The sequence below is a fragment of the Papilio polytes genome, unplaced genomic scaffold, assembly GCF_000836215.1.
Source record: "Papilio polytes unplaced genomic scaffold, Ppol_1.0 DF823731.1, whole genome shotgun sequence".
NCBI lineage: Eukaryota > Metazoa > Arthropoda > Insecta > Lepidoptera > Papilionidae > Papilio > Papilio polytes.
Genome location: NW_013525473.1, coordinates 6,365,381 through 6,379,237, shown reverse-complemented (window position 1 = coordinate 6,379,237; position 13,857 = coordinate 6,365,381). Strand labels below are relative to the sequence as shown.

General features: G+C 38.3%; 2 protein-coding genes across 12 annotated transcripts; one reads left to right on the top strand and one right to left on the bottom strand.

Annotated features, from left to right (window-relative positions):
* Positions 1-25: 25 nt before the first annotated feature.
* Positions 26-12,601, top strand: LOC106103637 (cytoplasmic dynein 1 intermediate chain). Of its 11 annotated transcripts, none has more exons than XM_013283434.1 (17): positions 26-354; positions 822-952; positions 1,324-1,514; positions 1,624-1,751; positions 3,069-3,101; positions 3,647-3,667; positions 4,602-4,649; positions 6,384-6,551; positions 6,719-6,875; positions 6,949-7,203; positions 7,271-7,388; positions 7,799-8,030; positions 8,590-8,750; positions 9,161-9,301; positions 9,889-10,014; positions 10,304-10,464; positions 11,275-12,601. In XM_013283434.1, the coding sequence occupies exons 2-17, from the start codon at positions 830-832 to the stop codon at positions 11,276-11,278; spliced, it is 2,067 nt and encodes a 688-aa protein (XP_013138888.1). In that variant the 5' UTR covers positions 26-354; positions 822-829; the 3' UTR covers positions 11,279-12,601. The 11 variants fall into 11 exon arrangements, with proteins under 11 accessions (XP_013138888.1, XP_013138885.1, XP_013138884.1 ...); XM_013283431.1 differs by lacking the exon at positions 11,275-12,601 and adding an exon at positions 10,887-10,910 and having other exon boundaries at positions 6,417-6,551; positions 10,304-10,513; XM_013283430.1 differs by lacking the exon at positions 11,275-12,601 and adding an exon at positions 10,887-10,910 and having other exon boundaries at positions 10,304-10,513.
* On the bottom strand, positions 12,525-13,825 carry LOC106103640 (peptide deformylase, mitochondrial-like). The gene is made up of 3 exons (XM_013283443.1): positions 13,360-13,825; positions 13,153-13,273; positions 12,525-13,038 (listed from the first exon to the last, which is right to left on the bottom strand). Exons 1-3 carry the CDS (start codon positions 13,693-13,695, stop codon positions 12,845-12,847), a joined length of 651 nt encoding a protein of 216 aa, XP_013138897.1. The 5' UTR covers positions 13,696-13,825; the 3' UTR covers positions 12,525-12,844.
* Between the last annotated feature and the right edge of the window lie 32 nt (positions 13,826-13,857).

The window sequence follows — 13,857 nt, the reverse complement described above, 5'->3', positions numbered from 1 at the left end:
AATGTCAAATCAAGAACACTTTGGTTTATGGCCACACCAAATTTTGATTGTGATGTGAATGTAAATGTGAAACTGCTTTACCATTTTTCACCTGTTTACGTGAAAATTGTTGAAATTCTAATACGATTCGGTTTTCCAATGACTTGGACTGTAAAAAAGTGTTATATTTAAGGTGCAACAGGAATATTTGTCTCATATTTTGTACGCCCATTCCATAAAAGTACAGTGTCCATTACGTTCCCGTTACCTACAGAATATTCCGAATTTCATGTTTGCCACGTTTAACTGGCAAATTTAAAAAGAAAATAACAAGAACATGTCGATAGGAGCTCTATAAAATCGAAGTTCGAAAAGGTAAATATTCGCTCAAGCCGCGGTGAGTCATTTAAGATCACCGCATCGTTGACATCTTCCGCAGTTTACCTTGTGCTCGTGTTTTAAAAATCAATACAAGTGCTTAAAATTAAGTTAATTTAACAACCAATGGATATTCAATATAAGAGATGATAAATTGTGAAAGAGTTTTAATTTACGCAGTGAAATTAATGTAAAGCCGGCACGGCGCATATTATTATTATCACAATTTCAAAACAAAATATGCATTAAGGAAACTGTTTTTTAAAATATCTAGTATAATAAATAATAATATGTGGCGTCATCATTTGTTTTAAATTATGAATATTTTAAAGATAACTTTCTACGTAAAATTAAACTTAAGTGTACATAAATTGTAAAAAAAATTAGAGAAAATATGTAAGTGAATTATAGGTTGTAATTTACGTGTTTCAATGATTTAATCTTACATTATGTGTAACTTACAGCCTTCATCATGTCTAGTATGTCAGATCGTAAGGCCGAGTTGGAGAGGAAGAAGGCAAAGCTACAAGCTCTTCGCGAGGAGAAGGATAGACGTCGCCGGGAGAAGGAACAGAAAGATGCTGAGGAAGCTTTGGTTAGCTACTCTATTAATTTTGCTTTACTGACAATAGCGTGAATACACTGTGTCTGAATCTGAATTGTGTGTGTCATTGTTCTACATGCTGCAGTCTTTTTAAAATGGTTGTAGTCAACAGTACCTGTAACTCTCTTGAATCACTACTGCGACACCTCCAAAAAAAATTATTACTTATAGGGGAATATAGAAACAAGTTAAAATTGATTTAAATCAATCAAACACTTCATTACCATTGCTTACTAAATAATCTGAGATAATATGTTACTTTTCAGGATAATAACATTTTTTTTATTAAAAAAAAAAAACAAAGTGTTTCTTACACATTTAATTAACATGTGAATTTGAAAAAGCCACTTTAATTTTAACAGCAAAGAGCGTCAGTGGCGTCGAGTCTGGACAGCCGGCGCGACCTGGACGAGATGCTGTCATCTCTGGGCGTGGCGCCCGTCAAGGATGTGCTGTCCTCGCTCTCCTCCATGACGTCACTGACGCCGCCACAGACCGCTTCACCTGACGCCAGCCTGCCGCACACTGACAAGTCCAGTCTACCTGCTCAAGGGTACCTACCCCAATCTTAAATAAGACTAGTATTTTCACATCAAACCAAAAGCTAACAATTAGCTATAGCAAATCAATATAATATAATTGTGTTAAATAAAATTATCCAGTGCACCTAAGAAGCCATTAGCGCTGCAAGTAGTTTCGGTGCAGTCGACCGATATCCCGCCTAAGGAGAGTGTGACGTATGCCAAGCAGACTCAGACCACCGCCTCCGGAGTCACAGAGCTGCGAGATGGTAAGTGTTGCCATACTCTTGTACACTAGCGCCACCCTGATAGGTTTGTTTATAACTTTAATAACAAAACATGTTGTTTACAAGTTTTTTTGAAAATTTAACATTGAAAAAAAAAAACAACAAAAATTTCTTTTTTTTCATATTTCAAAGTGTCAAACTTAATTTTTTTAACTGTTTGTGTCCAAAGTAGTGTTTTAATATTTTTGGACAACTGTGCATTTAATTTGAGCCTTACACACATTTTGTTAAAAAAAAGAACAGTTTATACTTGTATACAACATAATATGTATGATGATTGTCTAATGTATGTTTTTTGTGAAAATAAAAACAAAGGTTTGCCCACTGCAGCCAACATGTGGTTGTTGTGGCTCAGGTGGGCAGTAATGCAAATTCTACAATAATTTTAATTTTAAGGGCCTGTCCCACAATTCTTGTAAATCGTCAGACAACAATGCAACATATAAAATATGTGATGCAAGTATCGGATTTTGGTACTCTATCTGACAGTGCCGTCACTTTTATGCTATCTGAGCCTCTATCAGCCACTAGTGGGACAGGCCCTATGTAAATGTATCTGATATATGTAAGAATTTGTATTTGTCCTTTTGTTATTAAAGTTAATAATATTAATAACTTGTGATGTTCGGGTGATGGTTTTAACAATATCATTTGCAAATGTTTTACCACATGGGTTATCTGTGTTGCCAGTAAAAAAACATTTCATTCATTTTTTTTGTGGTAATTATTTTTCTAATTGTTTTTTTAGAATTCCATTTTTAATAGAGTAATTGATGTATGATTTTTTTATTATTAACTTTTGTTTAAACTAAGTTTTATTAGTAAATTAGGTGGTTATTTGCAAATGAGACCATACTTACTGTAACCAATGACATCTGTAGTAGCGTGGGCAGTATTTACTTTTCACGCGACCTTTTTGTTTTAGGCTTTTGTCTGTTGCCTGAATGATGAAAAAAAATCAATTATTATAACAAATATGACTAAAACATAGTTGCTTCTTAATTGCTTTTGAAATACAATAAAAGTTTGTACCTGAATTTAAAAAAAAAATATTAAAGAATTAGAAATATTTTATTGTACTAGAAAAAATCATAGTAGGTCCATTCAGGCTGCGGATGATTTTGCAAAAATTTTGGTTTTCTCACTCCGCTTAAAGTGTTCCGTCTCGCTCATCTCGTACTGTCTCTGTCTATGAATTAATCTGAGCAAAAGTAAATACTGTTTTGAGTCTTTGGTGCAATGTTTGTGTTTGTGCTACCATAAAAAAAGGCTGCTCTTCCAATGCATCACCGCTTGCAGGATACATGGAGGACTGGTGGCGGCCACGTAAAGGTAATTTGAACTTTATTAACACGGCACTACGACTACGTTTGCACAAACATGGTTAAAGCACAGCTAGACAAATTACAAACATTTGAAGAAATCTTGCATGGCAAACATTTGGACAATGTTCTGTACTGCCAATGTCTACACATGTCATTGCATTGGCTACCCAAAATGAAGGCAAATTGCATGTAATGTTTCCCGTTGACGTCATTTGACCTAAAAAGATTGTCAATTTAAAGTCAATGCATGATTCCATTTTGTGATATGCATGGTTTCATAACAACATTAACAAGAAATCATTGTGAATGTCATTATTTATATATTATATATCAAATTTAAAATCAATTTAAAATGATACAAGAAAAAATATGTAACTTAAAGCAGTGGTAAATGTAAGAAATTGCGGAATTTTATAAATAATCTCCCTCAAGTTACTGTTTACTTTTTAAAAAATCTGACGAAATTTTGATCACTATCTTTGGGCACTTTATACTTATAAAAATGTTGTAAATTATTAATGACAGTTTGTTTTCATTTTTGTCCCACAACAGCACACGCTACCGACTACTACGGTAAGTCATTATTCCTCCAGGGGCTTACTTTATACAACTCTAACATACTTGAGTACTTGAGGTGTTGGACTGTAACTAACACACGACATTGGAACCTAGTCTTGTACATAGATAATCTTTCGATCACGCTTCTAGATGTTTCCTAACTAACATTTTCTAGGTGCGTTTACATCAGGTTACTTGATAAGTTTAAAGCGATCAGTGTAACGGGCTATCAAGAAATCTGATCTATTCTCTCCACGCTGGGGTATGTCGAATCAGAACTAATTCATTGTCGTACGATGTGGTTATACATTCCATTCAGTAAAGTGGCCTTCCAGAGTTCTCCACGCGGTGTTTGAACCACAATCTGGCCGCAAGAGTTATTATTATAAGCGCACAGAATATATAAATTATGTATGTATTCGATGTATGGTGGTGGTATGGGGTCGCCGTATCATCTCACGCCCACTCACCCTCCGACTCGACTAACCTGCACAGGTGTTAACGTGGACCCATTTGATTGGACTCAAGGACTGCTCGTCGCCGCTGGCCTTAGTTCTGCAAACAATAGTGACGTCACTAACCCGCTCGCTCGTACGGTGATGGGAACGGTTGTGTAGCGTTCATGCTTCAACACAGTGGCAACACCTTTACTAAATTGTCAACTTCTATACAATTCGGGGGCAGACAAATTAAATATTCGATCTGTTTGTTTGTGGAGCTAACTACGTCAATTCTGAATCTTTCATTCAATTTATTTAAATATCCGACGACAGACAGTCTTTAGTTAGATAAAATGGTGTCAATTTAGGACATGCTGTAACATATCAAAGCACTGTTGATTAGCTAATAATATATGTATAGAGTTTTTGAATATGATTATTTTTTTTAATTAATATTGATAATGGTCAAAACATACTGACATGTTTTTTGTTTTCCTCCCTTTTTCAAGACGAGTACAATCTAAACCCGGGTTTAGAGTGGGAGGACGAGTTCACAGGTAGGTTTCAATTCCGACTCACAACAAACATTGGAACTAAATTTGCCCTTGGTAGAGCCTGTGCTGCTGTCACTTGGCATGTTTTTGTTTTGTTAACATCCTGTACCTTCTATTTGTAACGCTACTTTATCAATATAGTCGCTAACCTCTACCTCTGTCGGCATCGCCACTATGGACACGGTTCACTTGTATCTATACTAATACAGGTTGTTTCTTTATTCACAATATTTATTAATAATTCAGTATCAAAATTACATTTTGAAAAATTAACAACCTGTATTTACGTGCGGATTGGTGATTATTTCCATACTATTTTATATTTGCTCAAAAAAATTGCTATGTTCTGATAAATTAAACAAACATAACTACACTTTACATTTATATGTACTCGATATATGCTTACATATTATTTTACAATATTGCATGTGACAGTATATCAGGGCATGACATGACGTCATCATGTTTTTTTTATATCTATTTATTTTATGAGACATTTTGTATCTCTCTAGTGGAGAGCTCGGGAAGTTTGATTTTTTTGCATATTAGCAAGCTTATCACCAAAGAGTTATTGCTTTTTTTATTATATTTTACACGTTTTGTTTTTTTTTTTTGTTCATGCTCATGGTTCAATTTCTTTTTTATTTACAATAGTATAAGGCAAAATAACAGAGTGTTCTGAATGTCAGTTTATTTGAGATATCCGAATAGATTTATACCAACGAGTTTTGAGCATTGTCATTTTTAAATCATTGCAATTGTATAAAGAAACGAAAAGTTAAAATTGATGTAGCTTATTTCCATTGTACGGTTTTGTTCATTGGCGAGTTTCCATTGTACGAAAGAGCCATACTTTTTGGTTTCTGAATTTCCATAACTTATTCATGAGGTTGTAACCTCATTTTCGTATAGTAACTTAGCTGACTAACACTAAACAAATTAACCTCATTAATTACCATTTTTCGCTATATAAAATCTTAGTTGTTACAGAAAAATATTTGATTGTCTAATTATTTAAAAAAAATGGAAAACACTTTTGTTTCTATTCTGAATTTTAAAAAGTTGGTATCAAGTAATACGGAGAGAAATATGTTAAATCGACTTGTTAAGTTTTTGTAGTTGTGACGGTTGTGGTGGCATGCTTAGCTAACAACACGCTGTCCGTGGCCATTGTACACTATAGACAATAGACGCTTCTTATAGGCCATAGAGTTGTTGTCTTCTAGAATTCGGCTCACTTTCTATTCACCACCAATTTTAAATATACTAGCTAATGCAGCCACATAGTTTCATGAAGTTAATATCTACGCGGTATTAGATAATAGATAATAATTCTTAGACTTGCTATCAGTTCTCAAAAAAGTTTGACTAAAATCTTTGACGTCTAAATTATTGTATGTCATAACTTTCAAATACTAACTTCATGAAATTAGTATTCTTGTACGGCAGATTTATGTGACAATTTACTAGTATCATCCATTTGACAACATCATATTGGCGAAGTACACGAGGCAAAAGATTTAACAAAATATCATCCACTTAAGACATAACTCACGCTAGTTAGTCGATACAAATTGTGAAGACGAGACAAGAATACGTGACAAATAAATCGGCCGTACTGCGCACGCTTCGGCCGGCGGCCGGCGGCTGCCGTGTCGTGCCGTGTGGTGGCGTGTCGTGCCGTGTGGCGGCGTGTCGTGTCGGGCCGCGCGAGGGCCATCCTTATTCACCGTCCAGTGCTTACATTCGACGGCGACGGCGCGCGGCAAGGCGACGAGGAGGAGGCCGCCTTCCACGGCAAGCTGCCGCCCGGCATCCTGCCGCACGGCCTGCCCACCGTCAAGGAGGTGCAGCCCGCCGTCACCGACGCCCCGCAGGAGAAGAAGGAGGAGGAGGAGAAGAAAGGTTGGCCAAAGTATTTCATATTATCAGAATAGTTGTAAAAATAATTATTTATTCCAAGTTAATACATATCGACATGCGGTCCAATTGTGATCGAAATATTGAAAAGTAGTTTTATTTCACCATGTTAATCCGTTTAATATATCCGGTATACACTGTGTGTTGTGCAGTGCGCGAGCTGAGCACGGACGAGAAGCAGACGATAATGCTGTCGGCGGACTTCCAGAAGTTCATGAGTCGCGCGGGGCGCGTCATCGAGCGCGCGCTCGCGGAGTCCGTCGACATCTGCACCGACTACACGGGCGGCGGCGACGCGCAGGACGCGCAGTCAGTACAACACACGTTCCTCCTTACGAGTTCCTAATGTGCCGTTAAAAATTATATGCTAACTTTGCAACAGGGACGACAAGTCTGATGCCCGGCTGTCGCTGGTGCGCACGTTCTACGACGAGCGCTGGTCGCGCGGTCGCTGCGTCACCTGCCTCGACTGGTCCGGCGCGCACCCCGAGCTACTGCTGGCCTCCTACCACAACAGCGATGACGCACCCCACGACCCCGACGGCGTCTGCCTCGTCTGGAACACCAAGTTCAAGAAGAGCACCCCCGAAGACATCTTCCACTGCCAGTCGCCCGTCATGAGTGCCACCTTCGCCAGGTCTACATCTCCACACCTACTGTTGATCCATCTTTGTATTTTGTCTTATAACATGTTAAATGCCCAGGTTCCACCCGAACCTGATCCTGGGCGGCACGTACTCCGGCCAGATCGTGCTGTGGGACAACCGCGTGCAGAAGCGCACGCCCATACAGCGCACCCCGCTCTCCTCGCTCGCGCACACGGTACACATACCACTAGTAGAGATTAAAAGAATATATAGAGTGGGCATAGTTGACACTTGAAACATTTTTCACATAATCATCGCTAACGCTATACGAGTATGTTGACAGCGCGGAAACCACATGTCAATATAATTAGGTTTATTTAAATTAATTGTCAATTCAATCATTCGATAATATTTAATTGTAAATGTTTCCATTTTTTACACTATTTAGGTTATTTTATAATAAATGAAAAAGCTTTATAATTTTGTAAAATGCTTTACACCATGGCAATGGACACGAGGTGGCGTACTAAACTTGACAAGTGATATAGTACCTGTCAGAGAAAGTACCGGTGACAGTTTTTTGTTCACTATGCCTAGTCCATGTGAGTGGAGTGTATGAATGTGTGGCGGTGGTGTGGTGTGCAGCACCCGGTGTACTGCCTGTCGGTGGTGGGCAGCCAGAACGCGCACAACCTGATCTCGGTGTCGACGGACGGGCGCATGTGCTCGTGGTCGCTGGACATGCTGTCGCAGCCGCAGGAGACGCTGGAGCTGCACCACCGCCAGAGCAAGGCCGTGGCCGTCAGCGCCATGGCCTTCCCGCACGCCGACGTCAACAACTTCGTGCTCGGCAGCGAGGACGGCAACATTTACACCGGTATGACACCCATTCTATTTATACCTATACTCTATAATATTATAAGGAGGAAAAAACTCTATTTTTGTATTTTCGTATATACTGAAGTAACTCAAAAAATACAGGGCCGATCTCAAATATTCGTCCAGTATAAAGCTACGTTATTAACATTATTAGTAACATAGGTTACATTTTTTCTAACTGTTGCTCGCGACTTCGTCCGCCTGAAATTAAAAAAAAAAAACGAATATATACTTACGTTACTCACAGATAAATTATCTTTGTAATGGTAAGATAATTATTAAAATCGGCCTAGTACTTTTTGAGTTATTTCAAAACAAAAATATTAATGTATCCTCTTTATAATTTTGGGATAGATTATTTTTTTAATTATACGCGGACAAAGTCGCGGGCAGTAACTAGTAAATGATAAAGTTAAGTCCAAGTGTGTCATTGACATAGTTGTAATATCGTCTTAAATCATGTTTAATTAAATAGAAGAATTAATAAAAACCTATAAAGTATAGAAATGTAACGATTTTAGTAGTGTAATGTGGTGTGCGGTACGGTGTGTGCGCAGGGTGCCGGCACGGGCAGCGCGCGGGCGTGGGCGAGTGCGTGGAGGCGCACGCGGGGCCCGTCACCGCCGTGGCGTGCCACGCCGCGCCCGGCGCGCTCGACCTCGCGCACCTCTACCTCACCGCCTCCATGGACTGGAGCGTCAAGCTGTGGAGCCTCAAGGTGACACCGCACACGACACACGCCGCAATTCCGCCTACAGTCTGATGAGTGTGTCACTTTCTTAAAGGACAAAAATGGGAAGGAAAAGAATAATTGGGTTCTAATCCCGCCATTCGACTTTTATCGTGAACCACACCTAACACAAGCCTACAGCTTAGTTGGAGTGGTTAAAGGAAATATTAGTACATTAACAAAATCTATTAATAATTGTATTTAAAAAAAATAGAGAAGACGCGTTAGAGGGGGTAAAATCCAGTTTATGTGCGTCTCCACCGTCGATTATAGGTAGGCATCGCGGTTCATCAATTGCGGATGTCTATGGGCAGCGTCTGGTGGCCGCTTGCTCGTTTGCTATCTTATAATATAAGAAGTTCCACCAAGTGGCGTACAGCAACAACACTTGCCCGCAGGAGAACAAGGCGCTGTACTCGTTCGAGGACAGCGGCGACTACGTGTCGGACGTGCGCTGGTCGCCCGCGCACCCCGCGCTCTTCGCCGCCGCCGACGCCGCCGGCCGTCTCGACCTCTGGAACCTCAACAGGGACACAGAGGTACAACACACTACACGACTTCTACCTATACAGTACAATCACGTCGCCTCATTAATATATAGCAAAATGACGTCACTTCTCACAATACAGTACAACCACGTTGCCTCATATAGCAGAATGACGTCACTTCTCACTATATAGTACAACCACGTTGTCTCATAGCAGAATGACGTCATTTCTCACTAGAAAGCTCTGTATGTTGTACTATTAAATACTGAACTATGAAAATAACAATGCCACTGAGGAGGGTTTCATGTCATGCTGTCAGATTAACGTTTCGTTTCACAGAAATAATATTTGTACGACTTTCATTTTTATAAGAACTAATTTTTGCTATCGATTCCACAGGTGTGGAATTTAAAAAAAATCAAAAGTAAGTCTCCTATGTATTCTTCCAGGCTATGTTCACATCTATGCCAAATTTAATCCAGATCCACTCATCCCTATACAAACCGTAACAATCATCCATCCATCTATCCATTTATTTAAACTTTCGCATTTACAATATTAGTATGATTATAATCATTAATAATTATTAATATAAGTGAATGATTCGATGTGACATTTATAAGAGAGTGGTGTTTCAGGTGCCGATAGCGTCTGTGCAGTCGGAGGGCGGCGCGGCGTTCAACCGCGTGTCGTGGACGCCGGCCGGCACGCACGTCGTCGCGGGAGACGACGCCGGCAAGATCTGGGTCTACGAACTCGCCGAGGTGACCCTAGTTCTACTTCTTTTTTTGTAGGCGGTCCTATTTCGCCGTCTTGCACTACTAACATTTTGGGATTAGAGACTTTGGGTACCGCTCTTTACGTCTTTATTCAAATTAACTTGTTTTCAGGAAAAAACACAAATTTACTTACTAATATTACAAGTCTATCTTTCTAAGATATACCTAATTTATACTAATATATTTGGCCCAGGATTTACAAAATTCAATAAAGACATATAATATCTTGTTTACTTACAATTATTTAACTTTAAAAACAATATGTAATTTGCAGCAAGTGGCACAGCCGCGCCACGACGAGTGGAGCAAGCTGATGCTGACGCTGCAGGAGCTGCGCCACAACCAGGCGGACGAGGAGTCGGAGCGGCTGGGGCTGGCGGCCAGCGGCCCGCCCTCGCTCACCAGCCTCACCTCGCTCGCCAGCAACCCCCTCAGGTACCACCTCCCCCACTCCGGCCCCGGGGTTAACCTCACATGTGTGCAGGTTGCTTTATCTTAGCACAAATAGGCCGGCACGCCCGGTGTAATACCACGACCACACAGAAGACAGGCATGATATGGAAGCAATTCCGTGTTTCGTCTGATGAGTGTGGTGCCGGAGGCCTAATTTAAGTCCCTTTCTCTTTATCACCCTTTTCTTATAAGGAGAGGATGGGAAGGGGAAGTGGATTTGACGGTGGAGGAGATGCATAGGAAGGGGAAATATCCTCTTTATGTGCGTCTCCTCCTCCGTCGTATAAGGGTAGGCAACGCATCTGCAATTGCGAATATCTATGGGCAGCGGTCACTTTGCCATTTTGGCGGATTCAAGTGGCCGCTTGCTCGTTTGCCACCTTATGTTATAAAAAAAAAAAAAGGTTGCATAAAAACGTCGGGTAAATTATGCACATCGGTATATGAACCCAGGACTTGTATATTAAGTCCTTAAACCCTGACCCATCGACGCACTCATATTTTTTTAACTAAAATAGCAGATTTTTTAAATATACTGGTATTTCTTTCACCATGCCAATTAAGCTCTAAGCTTGTGCTGGGATATGTTTTACAAAAGTCAAATAGCGGGATTCGAACCCTCGACCACGCGATTGGAAATCCGTATCCCTAACCATTAAGCTATTGACGCTTAATTAACTATATACACTTAATGAATTAACTACAATCAATAATCTTTTCACTTTTTGGAATGTAACAGGATTAATATTTTATATATGAAAATTTTGTATATATGCATACTTTATTCCTCAGATAAGTGATATATGGGATATCAAGTGCGGATGAATGTTGAGATCTTCAGAGGACAGCGGACTGCGAACATCGATGAATTCTGATATCTCTACTGAGAGTGTACCATATGTATGTATAAATATATGTATATAAATATACATATATATGTTTGTTGTGACTGATAGTGGAAAGTATAAGATGTATGAAGTGTATAAATGGAAGTTAGAGTAAATATGGCAATATATCAATGGAATAATCATTACTAAAGTAGGAATACACATGCCAGTAGCTGGCACACTAGCATTCAAACTACTGGCATGCCAGTACCTAATTCGATAAGATTTTGTTACAACTGCGGGCATCCAAATCTCGTTCCATAGTACCTTGAACTGGCTTCCAAATTATTCTATTTTACGGGCATGTGTATTCCCACCCTTATGCACTTAATACTTTTCGTTATATCAAATTTAACTCCACTGATATCAATACTGCAAGCGACAAAAACCATTCAACTAAAATGTTAATTTCAGTGGCATTGTGTAAAATAAAGTATTTTTCTTATTTATTTTTAGATTAGAGAATGTGTATGTAGAATGGAAATAAATGTTGGTGCAGCTAAATAAAGCAGGTCTTGAAACTTAATAATTTTTATAGTCATTTTTAACTCTGTTATAATTCATTATTAAAAAAATAACTTAATAAACTTTTGTGCGACGGGACTGGATGCGAATAAAAAAGATAATATGCAATTCCAATTAGTCAAAAAATAACACTAATTTAGTTATTGAAAAGTTGCAAAAGCTAAATAAAAATAAAAACAGCTTAGTGGAAATTTAATATTCCTTGAAGGTGATGCATATGTATAGTTTTACAAGATTATTAAATTAGTATTAGGTGTAAAGCTTACAGATGTTCAGTTCTGACATGAACAATTTTCCTACACACTTCAGTTAAAACTGTGCATGCATAGGCAAAATTATAACTGTCAGTTGAACTAAAGTTAAATATTTACACATGCACAGTTTTAACTGAACACTTCTATGGTAACTGAACAGTTCCACTGTTCAGTGAAAACTTAACACATGTAGTTCTTAAAATATTAGATAACATCTATGGTCCCCTTTATGTCCATGACAGAGTACTAATTAACTACATTATTTCATTCCTGCATACGTTTTTAACATATTTTATGGAGATGTAATACTTTGTAATATTGTAAGAAATTGCTGTTTGCTTACAATTATAGGAGCAATGTAATAAAAAGACATATATCATGTTACAATGTGCATTTCTAATGAAACACATATAGCTGTTATAAGGCATAATAAATATAATATCCTTGCTTGAATATGACACTTTTATTTTTTAAACCATGTTTTGGCAAGAGCGAAACAAGGTACAGATAGAATATATTTTCCCTTTTTATGCAACCTTAGGAGTAATATTAACTATCTGTACATCCTCTCCTCTGACAAATGCACTTCCCATTCCCATATTCCTTTTATCAAAAGTATCCATGATGACTCAGTAGTATATTAAACATTCTTTAGTAGGTTTTAAATTGAAATATTGAACAATTGTTTCTGGTTATTTATTCAGGAGCAAAAGGTATAGCAACTTTTCCTTTGGACAAGTTGACCTCCTCCCAGCATGCACAACACATTGTCTTTCTGTCCATGATGTCTGTGTACAACTTCCCATCCAAGTGGTCCATCTCATGCTGAGCTATCCTCGCCGCCCAGTCTGTGTAGATCCTTTGTAACGGTTCACCATTCTCATCAAAGCCTGAAGGTATAAAAGTAATGTCATAAAGTATCTGTCAATTTATATCAATGGAATATAATAGAAATACTAAATTCATTATTCTAACAAATAAAAACATTTTTCTACAGCATATACCTGTAATCTGGACTTTTTTATATCTTGCAACTTCCGCAGTGAAAGATCTGACACTTTCACAGCCTTCTGGCTGTACCACTTTAATATAGTCAACCACTTTCAGTGTAGGATTTACAAAAGTCTGTAATGAAAGAAATCTCTATTGAAGACATCAATTATAACTGAATCATGTATGATACAATAAAGTTTATAGAGTTACTTACTCACAGTCAACGGTACTATGGTTATACCCCTAAATTTAACAGTTTCTGCAGGAAATGATGACAATTGTTGTGCTGTTAGTCTCATTACAAATACTCTCATATTGACGCCGATTTGCGGCGCCGACATACCAACACTACCGTACTTGTTAGTAACATATTCCAGTGTTTTTATAACTTTTTGTACTTCACTAGTTTTTATTTTATCTATCGGTACCGGCTCTGATATTTTACGTAACCTAGGATCTCCAATTTGAACTACATGCTCGAAAGGAGGAGATGTTTTACCACGACTAGGACTCAATTTGGCATACCAGTTTAATGTTTTCCTAATTACTCCCATTGTTTGACTTACTTCGTTCTATTAATGGTGAATTAGTAAAAAAAATATAATTACAAATATGTTAACATTTGATAACAAAAATTCTTTTAGAATTCCGACATTGACATATTGACGAATTTTGACAACTGATTCGGTGTTGCCAGAAAATAAATGTGCCTCAGT

Bases quoted from the DNA above. Each gene is read 5' to 3' on its own strand.
- LOC106103637 (XM_013283430.1), top strand. From the start codon at position 830: ATGTCTAGTATGTCAGATCGTAAGGCCGAGTTGGAGAGGAAGAAGGCA. The intron at 8,751-9,160 runs GTGACACCGCAC...ACTTGCCCGCAG, and splicing joins TCAAGCTGTGGAGCCTCAAG to GAGAACAAGGCGCTGTACTC. The intron at 9,302-9,888 runs GTACAACACACT...GTGGTGTTTCAG, and splicing joins ACCTCAACAGGGACACAGAG to GTGCCGATAGCGTCTGTGCA.
- LOC106103640 (XM_013283443.1), bottom strand. From the start codon at position 13,695: ATGGGAGTAATTAGGAAAACATTAAACTGGTATGCCAAATTGAGTCCT. The intron at 13,274-13,359 runs GTGAGTAAGTAA...CTTTCATTACAG, and splicing joins TAACCATAGTACCGTTGACT to ACTTTTGTAAATCCTACACT. The intron at 13,039-13,152 runs GTATATGCTGTA...TTATACCTTCAG, and splicing joins TAAAAAAGTCCAGATTACAG to GCTTTGATGAGAATGGTGAA.